This window comes from Corvus hawaiiensis, chromosome 13 (genome assembly GCF_020740725.1).
Source record: "Corvus hawaiiensis isolate bCorHaw1 chromosome 13, bCorHaw1.pri.cur, whole genome shotgun sequence".
NCBI lineage: Eukaryota > Metazoa > Chordata > Aves > Passeriformes > Corvidae > Corvus > Corvus hawaiiensis.
Window position 1 is genome coordinate 6295056 of NC_063225.1, and position 13830 is coordinate 6308885.

Here is a 13830-nt window from a genome sequence, read left to right on the forward strand (position 1 = left end):
AACTTGGTTTTTCTATGGGGAGAAGGGAGGCTGCCTGGTGGGATACTGCTCCTGGTCTCCTTGGAGAAGGTTGTTACTCCCGCTCACAGAATGCCTCACCAATTCCCAGGACCATTCTGGCCTCACAGTGCCCTGGGGACTGAAACCAGCCTGCTTTGCCCGGGAATCACAGCTCCCCATCCTTCCCTGCGGAGATGAGCTGCGATCCCGGCGCGCAGAGTGGCTCCGCTGATGCACCAGCGCCTCCGTCCTCAGGCCCGTTGGGCCCTGTGGGCAAACAGGTGCAAATAGACTGTCTGTGAGACAAGTGCTTATTAAAAGAACAGGGGAAGGCAAGAGAGAATTATTTGCTATCCTGGTCTGGTGAGAACAGCATAGTCACGAGACCAGAGTCTGGCAGAGCCCAGTGACACATATGGGCACGTGGGGTGTGCGTGGATTTGGGATTCTCAGAGCCTGAGGGTCCCAGGTGTGCACACACCAACCCTAACAGACCGAGGAAAGGGACACCTCTGCCCAGGATCACACCCAGTTCCATGAGCAGCTACCAGCAAACACTGCCTTATTCTGCATTTCCACTGACTGCTCTTGGAGCCCTGAGGAAGGAGCAGCTTTTACCTGCACTTCCAGAGGCTTAAATTACCCCCCGATTCCATTGCAAGAGTAATGATGGTATGAGTTGTGTTATCTATCCTGGCACAAACAGGTGTGATCACACAAAGGCAGCGTGTCTATGATAACAACAACTCCAGGAGCAATTTCCAACCCTGTTATCCCAGACCAAGCAACAAAATATCCCTCCCCATCTCTTAAACTCCTGCTATGTGTATGAAATTATTTTCTTTCTGTTAACACACATCAGTAAAATCTCTGCTGGTGCCAGTAGACACTGCTGGAGTCAACCATTATCAGCCCATATGTTTTTCAATACAAGCAACTTTTTGTGTGCACTTTGCTGAGCGCAATATAATAAACTTTAATTCAAAATGCCCATGAACACATTTTCTACGACAGATATTTTTTCCTATTATAGATAAAACCAAGAGGACTGGACCAAGGCATCAGACAGAAAAATGTGTCTAAGCCATCACAACAAATGCAGCATAATATACAGAAAATAACATTATGCTACACAAAGACACACAAGTAAGACCTATTCAGGCAAACACCTCTCTGTAGGAAAACATCTCTTCATGTATTTCAAAGAGGGAAATTATTGAAACCTGAGAAAAAGAGAGGGTGGAAGTTTTCCATTGACATAGAAATATTGATGTAATGTATAAATACATCTGTAGGCATAGAAAACACCTAGGGAGGCTAGATAACCACCAGTAATTGTTCTCAACTTACAAATAGAGAAACATATGTTTTTAAATCTATTTTCATACTGTATGTGAAAGGTAAGCAGTTTAAACAAATACATATACCTATCTCCATTATGTGGTTTATTCTATTAATTTTTTTGTGTCTACAGTGCAGTAGTTGTACCAAAATACACAATATTGAGTTGCATGACATGGCATAATGTGCCATTATATTACATCCAAATAGTCTAAGCTAAACAGATTGGCCATAAGCATAAAGTCAGCCCCTCAACAGCTAAAAAGCACCAGTTTTAAAGCATTCCTGATATTTCATTTGGTCCCCTGGAGTAACTGCACTTTTTAATTTCCACATGACAACTTGTTTTATTTCACAAAACCTCTGCTTCAGGATGAGCAGTGCCTGCTGCCTGGAAAATCACCCCATGCAGCATTTTGTCCTCATCATTTAGCATGTGGTTCTGTGCATTATTTATTGTGCAGGATCCAAGCCCTGCACTGAAAACGGATTATTAATTTGTTTCTCTCTTTTTTTTTTAACTGTGCTGTCACCAGAACTTCAAGGTTTTGTTTTTTTTCCCCGATGTTCATTGCCTGATTTCTCAAACACTGATGTGAGGCATGGTAGGATTATTCGCCATGTTACACATGATTAGCTCAGAAGCAGAGGTTTATAATCCATTTTTCCAGACTGGCACTTGACTGATCCAGCAACATGGCTATCCTGTCACATTTGCATTGCTGCAGGAAGGGAGAAAGGGCTCTCCTCAACCATTCATGACACAGTCTCATTTGTCCTCAAAGCACAAGCCATCCTAGACAAGGATGAGAGACAGCAGAAGACGAACAGAGCTCCACTTCCCTTGTCTGACACGGAAAGTTCTGCTGAGGCTCAGACTGTGACGCACTCTTGTGCTCAGCTCAGCCATCACTGCTGCTGCTCCAATCGGTCTCTGGGTACATTTTGCACCCCAAGGTCCTGAATTCTTATTAATTCAGCCACAGAAAATTCTGGATAGCCCATCTGGAGGCATTTTCAGAGTAGCTGAAAATGTGCCAATGATTTGGCCAGCCCAGGGACAGAGAGCAATTCTGGTCCCAGCTCAGTCAGTGGAAGGGTTTCAGCAGAGTCCAAGACCTGTTGCAGCTTCCTCTGAGGACTTCTGGTGCTCTGCACTGATTCACAGGAGTGACAAACCTCAATATTTCTTCTGTGGCCTGGCAGGAACTTGGGATTAATGTATGGATGCTAGCCTCCTTTCTCCTTTCTTGCTTAGCAGTGCCCTGAGGTGGTGAGCCAAGGGCTGTAGGGAAGAGCTCTGGCTTACCTTCAGGTTCTCCCTGGACAGGGAGGAGATGACAGTGGAGGTGGGAAGGAAAAGCAGTGGCCCTGAACGCTGGGGTGGGGGCCTGCACTACCTCAATAGGATTGTTTATACAGGATTATGCCTTTTCTTCCATGGTTATAGCCAAAAACATGTTCTTGCAGCCTAGGGGGCATTGGCAGTAGAGACATGAAAAAGCTGCACCCACTATTTCTCCTTGAACCCTACAAGCCAAATGTGTCCCTGTCCTAACTGCACTTCTTCTGCTGCTCCAAAGCTAGAATAGTTTTTGTAAGGAATTGCAGCAGTAAGTCCACTGCTGCTCACTTTAGGTACAACGATCTCAGTAAAACTCAGTTAATGAATCACATAAAAATGGCCATCTGGTTTTGAGTTGATTTTTGTTCCCTCTAAGGCTATTCCACCAAACCCTGCCTGCCAGGCTGCCTCCCAAAAACACAGATCCAAACTTTGAGCTCCTCCATCCTCAACCCAAATGAGTGGCCATTCTGTTACCTGAGCAGTTCCTGGGATTTTTTGCATCTGTTTCTCTCAAAGCCAGGAATCTCAGCAGCTCTGCTGACAGAGTAAGTGCAAGGATGCAGGAGGAGACAAAAGCATTTTGCAAAATGCATTTCTATTCATCATCGTTGGAGCAGTACAGATACCTTCGCACTTGTCCTTAGGATAACAATAGCTCTGCCTTGTCAGCCAGCCAGCACAGCAGCTCGGAAGGGGCAGCACAAAGAGCTGAGAGCTTCAAGTCAGCAAACAGCAGGTCCTGTGTCTGTTCTGCTGGACACTGTGGCTACTCACAGATAAATCCCTTTGCAAAAACAACATCTGCCACTGATACATAAGATTTGCATCTTTTCCCTGTCAAACCACAGCATTTGGGAACCTGTGAAGTCCAACACAGTAAGACACAGCTTGAGCCAAAGATCTGCCAACGGCCCCGGGGGCTGCCAGCTTTGCAGAATATGTGAACGGGGACTGTGGCTTTGGGAAACATGTGAAAACCACGCTGAGAGCCAACAGGAAATCTGGGACTCCTCAGGCAACACAATGTACCCTGCCATGGAATAAGGAGATGTTCTCAGGGGTAACCAAGGCATGGGCAGTGAGGAGGAGAGCAGGGAGAAGGAAAGGGAAGAATCAAAATGCTTCTTTTTTGTCTAAATGATCAGAGGGTGGGGTGAGACGAAGGCCAGGACAACCGGGAGATGGAACTAGAATAATCTACAGTCTCAAGGGATTCAACAGTCTGGGTCACAAGGCAAGATGCTGGCTCCAGTTTTCTATTGCTCTTCTTAGCAAGTACCAGCTGTTTTTAACTAACACCCAGATATCTCCTCCTGGTATTAAAATAACCAAGAGATCTAATCCCACATCTCTTGGGATTTTGCATTGAGGAGGCTGACCATGAAATGGGATGTCAGACATTTTTGCCTGGTCAAAAACCATACATGGGGTGGGTGTTTATTTCTGCCATGCTTTGACCAGGGACTGGGGTGAGAGTGGCAACCAGCCCAGCCTTTATTGAGGGACTGCATTGTCCATGTATGAAAGACAGAGCAGGGCTGGATTGGGGCTGAGGAGCTCGATGTCATGCAGTGAGAGATGGGAACAGAAACGGGTAACACTATCCAAGCCAGAGGGATGAGAGGTGCTAATTGTAGGATCACACTTAAGGGGAGAGTCAAGAAGAGAGAGCAAAGAAGGCAGCAGGGTTAGAAAGAAAATGCGAAATGACAGTAAAATCCTCAGAGCTTGGCTCTGCCATACTGACACAAAACCTGTGAGATGGGGAGAGGTTTTCTTAAATCTGAAATTCACATTTTTAAAACTGAACATTGTAAGCAGTGAAGCACTTTTTACCTAGAGATCTGAAATGTCACATCTTCCCTGCAGTGACATTTTGGTGACAAAATGCAGCTGTGCTTTGAAAGGAGTTTTTGCTATTCACCTTGTCACTTTGCAGAACATCCGTAGCACGTGGCACTTCCAGGGGTTTGAGCTGTCTTTGGAGGATCATGTTCCTTCATAGCACTGGGAACAGTTTTGAAGAACTCAAAAAATGTGTTTCTTTCCATGACTAGAGCAGTTGTTCAGTTACAAAATGCACAGTGTTCTGGATTTGTTCTGCTTGATACTGCCCTTACCAAAGCCAGGCTGAGTCTAGGGGTGAAAGTGTCAATGCCAGGAAGAAATGAGGGAGATCCCTCCCCCAGCAGAAGGTGACAGGCCCTATCTCAGGTCTGGACATTCCTCCAACTGGGAATAAAAATCTGTGCCAGTGCTTGGAAGGGAGTTAGAAATCAAGCCCTGTGTGAGTGACTGATGGAGAAAGGATGTTTTTATTCTGAGTTTATAAAGACTGGCTGAATGGTCCGTCATTCTTCACCTGAAAGCTTCCTGCATTCAAAGCAATATTATGTGCTAACAGAAATGGAAAATACCCAGTAATACCCTGCAGAATAGCCTGCTGTAAGCAGCAGATATGTTCTTCATGCCCAATAAAAGAATATGAACCAGCACTGACAATCCAGCAGGTCACAAAAACAAAGCAACCATGTTCTGGACAGCTGTTGCAGAAAATAACGAAGTGTGGAGAGATGTTATCAGCAAAGGCAAACATCAACCAAAGTTATTATTTCCCAGGCCAATACTTTCCAGCTGTGTCAGGAAAAGGTATTTTTTATCACCTGATTTTTTAGCAAAGATAGGTAATGGTATTACAAAGTTATGCTGGTAATTTTTTGGCTGCAGGTAGGGGAAGGAGGTGAATCAGAACATGTAATTGTCATCAACCCCTTACCTTCTACCCTTCAGCACCCAAGCCTCTGCATTAAAGTGAAGATATAACAAGAAATACTTTTTATTTTCTCCAAGTGAATACAGAATTTTTGGAAATAAAGGTCTCGTACCAAGGTGGGATTTTGTAACGCTGGGGATGAATGCTGTGCTAACTTGTGGTTTTACCAATACCATGCCTGCAGTGCTTCTATTTCTAGTTTAGACCTCCATGTAGCTTTGTCAATGAATTGCATATGTGATTTTAAACTATAGCTTCCAATTTAGATCTGGGTCTTGTCCAATTCTGTTCCCAGATTATGCAGAGAACACCAGGACTGTTATGTTAGAGAGCATAAGAAAAAACAGATATGCACTCAGCTCTCAACTATCTAAAGAAAGAGGGAGAGGACTATAACCAGCACAAATATGATCTAGTACAAAATATGAATTAAATAAGCTGTAACAACATAGGGCAAACAAGTTACACTGCCAAAATATAAAAGGATGGCAGGATAATTTTCTTCAGCGTGCCAGTTTACCCGCAGAACTCACTGGCATAAGGGGTTACAGAGGGCAAACCAGTGTTTGATATGAGAAATAAAAGTTGCTGACAGTTACATAAGCTTGGATAAATACATCAAGGTTGATCATCCCCCACAACTATAGTTTCAAAGCCAATTGCTATCAGCGGGTTTTATAACCTCCTCTACACGCTTGTAGCTGGTCATAGAGACCTCCTGAGACACAGGGCTGGGAGACAGGAATCCTCGGGCTGACCCAGGTGGGTCGGTCTGTTTTGCACACCCTCTCCCTCATTTTCTGCGTCTGCAATGTGTGAGGCTTTGATGGCACCTGTAGCAGTCAGAGGATGCTGCTGTCTCAGACATGAAACTGCTGTCCCCACAGGGCTCTGGCCCACATCAGCACAGCTGCACACAAGGGCTCAGGGCACCTTGAGGAGTGTGCACAAGTGGCTTTTCACCATGACTGTCTAAAAGCTGCTTTATATGCAAGCAGCTTGTCCTGGCAAAGCAGTTCCGACCCATCCCTCATGACAAAACAAGGCTTATAAAAGCACAGGTTCCCTCCCAAAACATGCTCCCTATTTCATAGAGTAGCTCATGCCACAACCTGGGCATCTTCTCCTGCCAGGAGGAACATATCCTTGTGGTGGGAAAAGAGAACCAGACATTCCTTCATCCCATGGCCAAGCTTGTCCATCAGGTATGATCCTGGACTTGGACACTTCCCTCTGGTCCTCAGGACCATTCACTGAGCACACCCAACACCAGCACCTCACTGATCTCAGCTTCAAGAGTTTTTCTCACTTCCCTTGAGTGCTTGAGGGTCCTGGTGCAGACAATTTGACAGGGAGGAACTTGCTCCTCGCAAGCAGATCTGTTTACGCGTCCCCCTCAGCCCTCGGACGTGCCGAGCTCAGACTGACAGCGCTGTCAGCTCCCATTCATTTCACAGTGGCCGATGCCTCACACCTCCCTGCTCCCCTGCTGAACACAACGAGACCTTGGGAGCGGAGCCTCTGCCCTCAGATGGGGCCCAGAGATGGACGCATAGCAGTAATTGCCAGCACACATCGCTGAGCAGTGAAACTTCACTTCATAAAGGCTTTTCAGGGTGGGATGTGCAGGTCAGGGCTCCCACACGCTGATGCTTTTAGAGCCAAGCCAGCCAGGACCTCGTACCAACAGCCTCAGCCCAACAGGTCACTGATGGGGAATTAAAGAGGAAAACAAGCCCAAGAGCCTCTCTTGTTAGTTCAAGCCGTTCTTACCTGGAGGGTGGAGAGAAGGACTTGCAAGCCACTGGCTTCTTGTTCTGCCATGCTGCTCCCCACTCACACTCCCTCCTTGTAGCAGCAGACACAAAGCAGCTCGAAAGCCAAGCTGCCAACTTGCCTTGCTGCTGCCCCTGCGTCGTTTAAGAAACGAAGAACTAAACACAGATCCCCAGACACACGCACACTGCTACCACCAATAATCACAGCAATGCAACTCTAGACCTCAGCAGGAGAGATAAATGTACCCCCTCCCTCCCAGCTCTCCCACTGTGACGAGAAGATTAATTCCTATATAAAGAATCCTGGGGATTAAGTAAAGTGCCCAGGAAAGGTCTGGGTGCTTGATGTGTGGTAAGGGGAGTGTGGGGAGGGTGGCAATAGCAACAAGAAAGCAGAAGAGCTACAAACCTCAAAGAAAGCCAGGGAGAAGGGAGGGAGCGCGCTGGCTGCCTGACAGGCATTCCCAGCTGACCTGCTGATCCGTTCCAGACCCTGCGTGGACTCGTCTCCATTTGACTCCGTTCCAGTGAAACCGGAGACACGGAGAAGGCAAAGCAAGCGAGAGAGATGCCCTCGGTCTTAACGAGCGCTGACAACGAACGGAAGATACACCCGGCATGAGGGACAGGTGGAGCAAGGCAAGGGAGGGTTTTTGGCTTCCAACCCCAATGATTGTCCCAAGTGGCAGCTGCTGTGGCCACAGGCAGTGCCCTGCAGGGCAGGGAGTGACCGCAGAGGGGCAGGGAGTGACCGCAGAGGGGCATCTCGTAGCTGCACAGGGTGGAAAGCCACCTCTTCAAGGTGTGGTTTAGGGGAGAGTTTGCTCCAAGGGCCACTACAGTGACTCACACGTACCTATATCTGTCTATAAGCACAGCAGCTCAGAGCCTGGTTCACTCCCTGGTGCACAAGACACGCTGTAGTACAGTTGTAGTTGTAGCTTGAATTCCTAGGAGGGCACCGAGTCCACTTTTAGCTTCAGCCGAGTGATATCAAAGGGCTTGGTAAACAAGAAGGAGCAGATAAAGAAGTTGAGTAGAGGGTTAGATGAGGATTTTCCAGCAAAATATTTTCAATGTGAAAAGGTCAATTAGTCCCACAACAGGTATTTTTTTCAGCTTTCTCAACACCAGAATGGTATTTTTGGTCCTGCGAGACATCATTCCAGGATGGTTAGAAGGCTGTCAGTGGAAACAATTAGTGGATATGAAGAAGACAAAGGTTAACTCTTGTCTTTCCAATTTGGAAAAGAATTTCAGTCTTTTACCTCTAGAATAACTTTATGCTGGTGTGGTTCTTTTTAGTTCCTCCCTTTTGAAAGAATAACTAAGGATTTTTGGAGCAGTAACATGAACCTGGGTCTCTGAGCACAAAGCAGATGCTTACAGAACTCAGTGCCACACAAAGACATACCAGACACTCAGTGTGCACACATTTTCCTTTGCTGATGTCAGAATAAAACCCTAATCTTCTAAGAAGCAGTCAAATGAAGAATAAAACGTTCCAGTCTTGGCCAAGGACCATTCTCACATGATGAACCTTCATTGATAAGTGCTTTATGCAAATGGTAAGACTAATCCTCCCCAACTCATCCCAGCAATGTGTGAACAAATGGCACAAGCATGACATTCCTCAGTTTCTGTGTGTGCCAGCAGGGTCCCAGGATGTCACTACCAAGTTATAAAATAAAACAGATTAAAATGCCTTTGTCATAACTATGGAGACACATCAGTCCCTTCAGAGAGAGGGCTGTGAACACCATTCATTGATGGACAAGATACTCTACAGACAGCCAGGCAGAATAAGACAAGAAACTTCCTTTCCTATGAAAATTCAGGTTCAACAATTTTAATTTTCTTAAAAACATGTTCTATTTCAATTTAAAAAAGAAATCTCTCATGCTTCATGAAATACCTTATTTTAAATATAGAGCTGATATTCAGCCATTAGAACACTGAATTTTTTGGCCATTTTGGATAAGCTTTTGGCCATGCTGGCGGCTTCCCACAGAAGTCACTCCTGTAATCTCCCACTACCAAAACTTTGCCACACAAACCCAGTACAGATTTGGGGGTTCTTTCACATCAGCAGGATTCAACAAAACCTGATAAGAGGCCACAAATAACGGGGGGAGAGAACCAAGGCAATGCAGGCAGTGTCCCCAAATATGTTGGGTGGGTGGAAGGTGGGTACTGGGTTTGTGAGCAGTGCCAACACATATCTCTTTTGCAAATTATTACAGTGACAGAAAATGACTTCAGAGCTAATTAGAAACTGTTTAAAGAAGCTCTTCCACATTGTCGCTTCGTTCTCTTTCTTGTGACAATTGTACCTGTCAGCAGAGCTGTGTGGAACTATTAATTCCTGCTGTGTGGATTTTCAGAAGGCAGCGAGAGCTGATGGATGTAAGCAGGCAGTGGCTGCAGGAAGCCTGGATGACCTGATCCCCCACCTAAAACACAACTTTGCCTCTGTTACAGGATTCTATAACAGATTCTCCAACTCACCAGTGGTCTGGTTCTTCCTCTCTCTATGAGCTTTGGGAATACTTGGAAAAGTATCACTGCAAATGAACCAACCCAAGAGGAAAAGGACACCAACATCAAAGCTTGGGGTGGGGGGAAATCTCTTACGTTCCTTAAAATTTTGAGGTATTTAGCTTGGTTGTACTGAGAGAGCAAAAGAAAACATTGTATGCAGAAACCTCTGGAGCTTGCATTTGATTTGAAAACAAGACACGAGAAGAGCGATTCAAAATAAAACACTCATTAAAGACCCCAACAGTGACAGTGATGTTTATATTGATGTATGGTGTACAGCAAAACCCCTTTGAAACCAAATTTTAAGCTATAAATCATGGAGTCTTCTAATTATTCACCATTCCCAAGCCATTTCCTCCAGATTTTGTTGAATTTCCAGTATCATTCTTGGTTTCTAACAGGAGGTCCCCCACCTCAACACACAAAGGCTGAATAAATTAGGAAACCTACACAGAGCTAAATGCCAGAATTAAAGCATTCAAATCCTCCCATTCATATTACAATGCAAACTCAGTTTGAAGATTAGCTTGTTAGTTTATGTGGATGTCGTTGTTGTTTCCCCTGTGCCCTCAGGATTATGTGATCTTAAAATGAAAATTAAACTCATGGCTCCAGCTTCCTACTAGTGCCAGAGTTAATGTTCTTGTGGGGAGGACAGAGGGGATTAGAAGCACAAAGGCAGGACCTCCGAGCTCTCTGCAGGTGCTGCACACACTCAGACCAGTAATTTTCTTTTCTTGTGCTCCAGGGCTCAGACACACAAGCAAGTTAGAGATGTCATCTGATCTAAATAAAGTATGTGTACATACATTTAGCCCATAGCAAAGGGAAGGTAATTCAGGATCGTTTTACCTGCATTAAAAGAGCACTCAGTCCAATTATTTCACATTTTATGAGCATATGCAGAAACCATTACCATGGATCAGCTGACATTAAGTAATACATTAAGCACAGAAACTTGTTCCCGTGACTAAACCAATGTTTTCCCTACCTGTGAAAGCTTGAAGTTTTCCTCATGGAGATGTTGTACAGCTATAAAATTGGAAAGCCTTCATCCAGAAGCATTTTTTTCAGATTCAGCATTGCACTAGGGTGTTATAAGGTCAAAAATCTTCCTGGATAAGATAATCTGGAAATTGATGAGAGGAAGACAGAAGTCCTCTGCCAGGTATCCAGCAACCATATTGTTATTGGTTTGATATTTATTAAAAGTAGGAAAACCATACAAAGAGATATATGTAAATAACATTTTACTCTGTTATTATCACTTTTCCACTTATTCTGTCACCTCCAAAACAAAATTAATGTTCTTATCCATCTGAACCCCTGCAGAATCACATTTGAACGTCATTTACAGGCTAAATAAAAATTAGCCTAAAGAAGTCTTAAACACTACAAAAGCAGCACCAGAATCAACATCAGCAGAATAAAGTGGCCAGCTACAGCCAAGCTTCACATTTCCTGTCCAGAGACTATACCAAGGAACTGCAGAACTCATTCTTTTTTTTTACATGAGCATTAAATGAAGTCCAAACACCAAAATCAGCTCGGAAACCTGCGATCAACCTGAGGATATTTTCCTCCTCATTCTCAAAATATTGACACCACTTTTAAACTCACATTGCACACCTGGTTTCTAATAGGATTATTTCAATTTTTAAACCAGCGAGATAGATAAGAGAATGGCCAGGTTCTATTAAAAACGGGAAGAAAAAAAATTTAATTGGATAAATTATTCATTCTGAAGCCAGCCTGAATTTTATGAAATGTAATTGAAATATCACTGTGTAAAATACCCAGTTAACTGTCCATATTTCATTTATATTAAATAGAGGATAGACTTCTCCTGTCAAAATTATGTGTAGTCAAGAAATATACATATTTTAATAAAGGGATATTGCTTTTTCTATTTGGATGTTTTTCTCCCTAACAAACCCTTCATTTTCATTGTATTTCATTCAAGCACAATGCTTTTCCCGAAACAAATTTGATATATTTGAATGGGGAGGACTGATGATGTTCCATTTGTGAATGACTATGCAGAGGTTTACCCCTCTGAATAATGTCATGTTGTCCCCCCTCCCTGGAAATAATTTACTCTTCTGCAGAAGTGAAAGGGTTAAAATCCAAGTGAGAACACAAGTCATGACAATGAAATTGATTTTCAGATGCTGCTGGAAGTGACTCAAGGCTCCTGTAGCCACTAGATGTGAAGATGACATCTTCTGGGTCAAAACCAGACCACTGGAAACTGCTGGTGTTACTGGTTTAATGAGAGGCTGGGTCTGTACAGAGCACCAGGGACAGAGAGGGCAACAGGCAGGCTTAGCCAGCGCTTCATTTCCCTGGGAACATCCCCATCCATCCTGCCTTCCATTTTGTCACTGCCCAATGGCATGGCCTGGGGAGGGAGTTTTGACAAAGGCTTGTAGGGATAGGACAAGGCTTAATGGCTTTAAACTGAAAAAGACTGGGTTTAGGTTGGATGTAAGGAAGAAATTCTTCCCTCTGAGGGTGGTGAGGCCCTGGCACAATTTGCACAGAGAGGCTGTGGTTGCCCCACCCCTGGAAGTGTTCAAGGCCAGGTCAGACAGGGTTTTGAGTAACCTGGTCTAGTAGAAGGTGCCCCTGCCCATGGCAGGGGGTGGGACAGGATGATCTTTAAGGTCCCTTGCAATTCTATGATTTTATGAATCTGTGAGAAGCCTGTCATATCTTAAATACACATACACAACTCACCTTGAGAAAGATGTATTTAACACTTGACTGCTGTGAGATGTTCCCACTTTTTCCCTACGGAACCTCTTGCTGTGTCCTTCAAGGCCTCAGATACAGCAGGTGGAAAATACCTGCCCTTCTCCTGAATGCTACAAGTGTGTTCCAGTCAGACCTACCTACAGAGCTACTGATTGCCCTCAGTGCCCTGGCAGAGGAGACACCTGCTATGCCTGTGGGTCTGTGAGACTGAGGCAGGCAGAGCCCTTGCTGGGCTGCTGGTCTTCTGGCTGGTGTTAGAGCCCCCACAGCGTGAGGCTCCCTGTCCCACTCCCAGCCAAACAGCCCATAATGCCACCTCCATGTTGAATGATAACAGTAAAGATGTACTAAAGAAGCTAAAGAAGAGGATGAAATTATAGAAAAATACTTAAATTAAGAGCTTTGATGCTTTAATCCTCTTTGGCAGATCCCTGGGCAGCAGTACAAGGCAAAGCCCCCTTTATCCTGATGCTCAGTAAATGTTTCTGCTGGACAAATATCTTTTCCCACAGACATAACTATATCAAGCTTTCCTATTGCTTATAAAAAGAAAACATTATTTTTGCTACCCTGACAGCCTTTCTTTGCCACTTGTGTCATCATTTTTTTTCTGCTTAAAATGTTCTAATTTAAAAGTACCCAGCACTCCCATTGCAAAACTGTGAGCACAGACAAGTGCAGGAAGAGGAAGAATCCAGTTTGTTGAATGTTTAAGTGGACTTTACATGAGTCAGATGCAGCAGCAGACAAAGCTTTCCCATTAGCAGAACAAATTGTGTTATATCTGTCTTTTCTGTTCGTCTCACGTTTAGCATCTCTGACACACACAGTATGCAAAGGTGCCAGAAAAAGAGGTGGCCCTGAAAGGGTAAGAAACAAAGAAAAAAGAGAGAATTCAACCCAAATAAACAATCCCATAACAGCAGTTTAATGAGCCCTACAAGTGGAATACAACATGGAAAGGTGGGCTGGTTTAGGTGATACCATATTGGGACTCAGAGAATTAACTCCAAAAGGGATTCCACACCACAGTTTTTGTAGTAGCACATCCTCCTTCTTATTTTGCCTTGAGGTGTGATGAATATCAGTCATCTGTCTCATGAGGAAGGAATGACAAAAACAGTGATGATGGGAAAATCCCTATCCTGTTTCCCGTGGGTCCATCAAAACTGGCTTTATTCTAAATCTGGAGCTGAACTCTCCAAATCTGGAGGAGTCTCAGTACATACCCTGAGATTTGGCTAAGAATGAATTTGAAAAATGGTTTGTGATCTAATAAATTTATCAGTGCT

The 13830-nt window shown here is 44.3% G+C and overlaps 1 protein-coding gene across 1 annotated transcript in view; it reads right to left on the minus strand.

Moving 5' to 3' along the window:
• Window positions 1-7477, minus strand: part of AGBL1 (AGBL carboxypeptidase 1) — a 272244-nt gene extending 264767 nt beyond the window's left edge. The window contains exon 1 of the mRNA XM_048318195.1: window positions 7236-7477. Within this exon, the coding sequence (XP_048174152.1) occupies window positions 7236-7286 (51 nt within the window). The 5' untranslated portion in view covers window positions 7287-7477. The remainder of the gene's footprint in view (window positions 1-7235) is intronic.
• Between the last annotated feature and the right edge of the window lie 6353 nt (window positions 7478-13830).